The 3,970-nt window shown below is 48.4% G+C and overlaps 1 protein-coding gene across 2 annotated transcripts in view; it reads left to right on the forward strand.

Moving 5' to 3' along the window:
* The first annotated feature begins 3,018 nt into the window (after positions 1 to 3,018).
* Positions 3,019 to 3,970, forward strand: part of ctnnal1 (catenin (cadherin-associated protein), alpha-like 1) — a 96,552-nt gene continuing 95,600 nt past the window's right edge. The window contains exon 1 of one of the 2 annotated variants that reach the window (XM_056298178.1): positions 3,019 to 3,377. In XM_056298178.1, coding sequence (XP_056154153.1) covers positions 3,282 to 3,377 — 96 coding nt within the window. In that variant the 5' untranslated portion in view covers positions 3,019 to 3,281. The remainder of the gene's footprint in view (positions 3,378 to 3,970) is intronic. The other variant, XM_056298179.1, reaches the window with a different exon arrangement.

A 3,970-nucleotide genomic window follows, 5' to 3' on the forward strand; every position in this document is an offset into this window, starting at 1 on the left:
TATTAACACAAGCGCCTATAGGCCAAGCGGGGTCTGACTGATGTAATGTCAAAGGACAGCCTCATGATGCAGTGTTGCTGTGCAGCCAACCTATGACTTTCAAACCTTGGGTTTCACTGTGTGTTTTTTCTGCTTTAGATGAATTCTGAAGCCGTAAACTGTTGAGGACTTCCTGGTTTTAGTCAAAGTCACACAACGAGGGAAGTACACAGCCCTCCATTCTTCCACCAGGATATTCCACCTCCATGATGTGACTCCATCACTGACAACGAACAGGTTCAGATGCAGGTCTCCCTCCTTTTCATGATAGTCTGAAGTGCTCATCCATCCATTATCCAAACTGCTCATCCTGCTCTCAGGGGATGCTGGAGCCTATCCCAGCAGTCATTGGGTGGCAGGCGGGGAGACACCCTGGACAGGCCACCAGGCCATCACAGGGCCAACACACACACACACACACACACACACACACACACACACACACACACACACACACACACACACACACACACACACACACATTCACACCCAGGGACAATTTAGTATGGCCGATTCACCTGACCTACGTGTCTTTGGACTGTGGGAGGAAACCGGAGCCCCCGGAGGAAACCCACGCAGACACGGGGAGAACATGCAAACTCCACATAGAGGACGCCCCAGGACGCCCCCCAAGGTTGGGCTACCCCGGGGCTCGAAGCCAGGACCTTCTTGCTGTGAGGCAGCCGTGCTAACCACTGTGCCACCATGCCACCCTGGAGTGCTCATATTCTTAAGAAATCTCTCCGAAATGTGTTCATGACTGTGATCAGGGCAGAAGGTTCAGGTCTATGGCTTCATAATGCACCACTGACTGTGTGCAAATGTCTGAATTGCAGTATGTGGACCATGTGTTTTGCCACCTTTGAGTTGTTTCGTTAAAACTTGAGCCTCATCCGTAGGACTTTTTTTTTTAAGAGGATGCATAGAAATATAGACTTCCAAATCCTCCAAAATCCCAACACAATCTCATACTTAAATTGCACCTTTTGTACCTATCCAGCCGGGGATATGACTGAGTGTGCTCATTTGACCTCTTACGGTGCATAAAAATCACCATCTCTTCATAAGCTTTACATCTGGCTCAGCAATTCACATCCCAAGAGCTGTACAGCCAGGAGGAACAATACGCACAAAGCGAGAGAGAGAGAGAGAACGAGAGAGAGAAAGATAGACAGACTGAGAGGAGAGGATAAAAGTCAGCATCTCTGAAGCGTGCAGAAAGACAGTAGCAGCTGTTAGCAAGACAATAACACCATGCATAAGCATCTTTTATTTAATGAGCAATACCCTTGGACTGTGCGGATGAGTGTACACAAAAGGGACCTTGCTGCTTGTACGGTTTTCAGGCACATAGTCGAAAACCAATGTGCCGTAAAGAGATTAGAGGCAGAGGAGCAAATATTAAATATTCCAGAACAAATGAAATACTACTCAGCATTACAAGCCTTTTCCCCCCAGGAGGAGCGCAGCCCTGACACAACTCATTGAAGAGGGGCGTATTTTCGCTCTTTTTTTCTTCTTCTTCTTCTTCTTTTGTCAACTTACGAGACCTTCAGAAACAACTTGTCTGGTGGCTAGCTGGTTTGCCGTAGTTACGAGAAGACAGTGTGTGGTGTGATTCTCTTCTTTTTTATCTCTTCAAAATGTTCTTCTGTGAAGGGAAGCACTGAGGTGAAAGCGTGGCGCTAGCGAAACAACAGAAGTAGTCTGAACAGAGTTGTGTTGTCATCTCCTCACCTGCTGAGAGTAACCGAGTAATCACAAAGCCAGAGAGAGTAAACAGGTCTAAACAAAATAGTCTTCCTGCGTCCCTATGCAGCCAAGCAAGCCTTCAAAAGAAGCTGCATCTCTCTCTCTCTCTCTCTCTCTCTCTCTCTCTCTCTCTCTCTCTCTCTCTCTCTCTCTCTCTGTTTCTGTCTCGTGCTCCCTCTGTGTGTGTGTGTGTGTGTGTGTGTGTGTGTGCGTGCAGCCAAAATAAACAGGGAGGGTTAAACTAAAGCATAGCTCTGGGGTATTAGATAAACGCCGGCTGGGGCTGTGGCAGAAAGGCTTATTACACACAGTAACATAGTGCCACAGTGACACACTCACACAGTAACCTACACACACACACACACACACACACACACACACACACACACACAGAGCTTACACTGCTGACACAGAGAAGTGGCAGCCACCATGGCTGATACAAAAGCAGGCAGCAAAAGCCCTCAGTAGCAACTGTGGCACCATGTTTATAATCAGAATCTGCTATCAGCCATCTGGTGTGAATATGAAGTGTTGCTCATAACTTGTCGTCCATTGGCTGCGCTTGTAAAGTTTGAAATAACTATCAATGCCCATTGAGGATACTTGAGATTTGGCAGGAGTCAGTTCCGGGCCAGATACTCATTAGTAGAGACGGCCTCTGGGTTCATAAACTATGTACTGGGTGCCCAAGTGGGTGCAAATCTTACTGTGGCGGGTGACCAAATGTGGCTGCCTCTCGCCATTTCTGTCGAGGGTTGCGAATCACAGTGAGGATCATGAGAATGCACGTTTCAGGTCAAGGCAACCAAATGGAGTTAAACACTGTATGCCATACTACTACAGTGTTATGGCATTCCATGTGGTCTTTCGCACGGTGCAGCATTTTGTTCCGTATAATTGGCATGTGTTTTGACAAGCTGTTTTTATTTTTCGTCTTTGAGCTGCCTGGAAATATCAAACCGGCGTCTATGAAAGCACCCGTTTCTTCTCTGATATGCAATGGATGCGCAGGCGAGCCGGGGGGGGGGGGGCGCAGCATCGCTCAGAACTTAGATCAGAGGAAGAATGAGACGAGAATGAAAAAGTAAATTGCCACGAAAATCTGTTGGGCAAAGTGTGTGTGTGCGTGCGTGTGCGTGCGTGCGTGCGGCTGCCCACCGCGGCGTGCTGCTGCTGCAGTCCCCTCCGCGCCGCGGCTGAGCAAACTACACGGACATTAGCGGGCGCAAGTAGCGCGGCGGCACAAGCACCGAGCAAGAGCGGATTTAAAACACACACAAAAAAAAGAGAAGAAGAAGAAGAAACCCCCCCCTCCAAAACGGCGTGGTTGTTGTAGATAGCCGCTCGATTAACGACTGCGGAATCAAGCGAGAAAACTCCGAAGCTTGTAATAAATAAGCCTATTACGAGCGGTTCGCGTCCTCGCACAGAGGGCAGAGAGGGTTTCGCCAACTCCGTCGCCCAGTGTTGTGTCAGAGAGATCGGCGGGAATGGCTTCATCTCCGCACGGGAACAGCAACTTTGATTCCGGTCTGGAAATCAAAACTCGCTCGGTGGAGCAGACGCTTATTCCTCTGGTGTCGCAGGTGAGTTGGGCAAAGAACAGCAAAAAGAAAAAACCAAAACCCCCAAAGTCTTGTTTTAAACTGGTCTATTGCTTTACGGAAACGACGAACAAGGCGGCTTTAAACATCTTTCCCCCCCCGAGCTTGTGATAACAGCCCACTTTATTTAAACCCCGAGTACACTTGGATAAGTTTATTTCTAACGCGGCGTTTACGAGGTCACCTATAACGTTTATCAAGCGGATAACGTGTTTATTTACATCCAACGACGCACGCTTTCCTCCCGGCCAACTTGTGCTGCCAGTAAAGCGCGTCACATGCTCGGAGGTCTCGGTTTGAAACGTTGCGTCGACATGTTAGACGTGCCTGGTTGTTTTGACCAGACGCTGCTCTTTATTCTGGAACAGCTTCTGTTACTCACGTCGTGATTACTTGTTTTTTTTTGTTTGTGTTGATGGTTTTCTTGTACCTTTTTTGGCTCTTTCAAGGACCTTAAAGTCCCCCCCCCCCTTTCGAGTCAAGTGTCCTCCTTCGCCCGGAGACCGTGTGGAACAACGTTGACCCCGCCCCCCTTTAATTAGGCCACTTTGACGCACGTGCTTTGTTTGTTAATC

Source organism: Lampris incognitus, chromosome 18, assembly GCF_029633865.1.
Source record: "Lampris incognitus isolate fLamInc1 chromosome 18, fLamInc1.hap2, whole genome shotgun sequence".
NCBI lineage: Eukaryota > Metazoa > Chordata > Actinopteri > Lampriformes > Lampridae > Lampris > Lampris incognitus.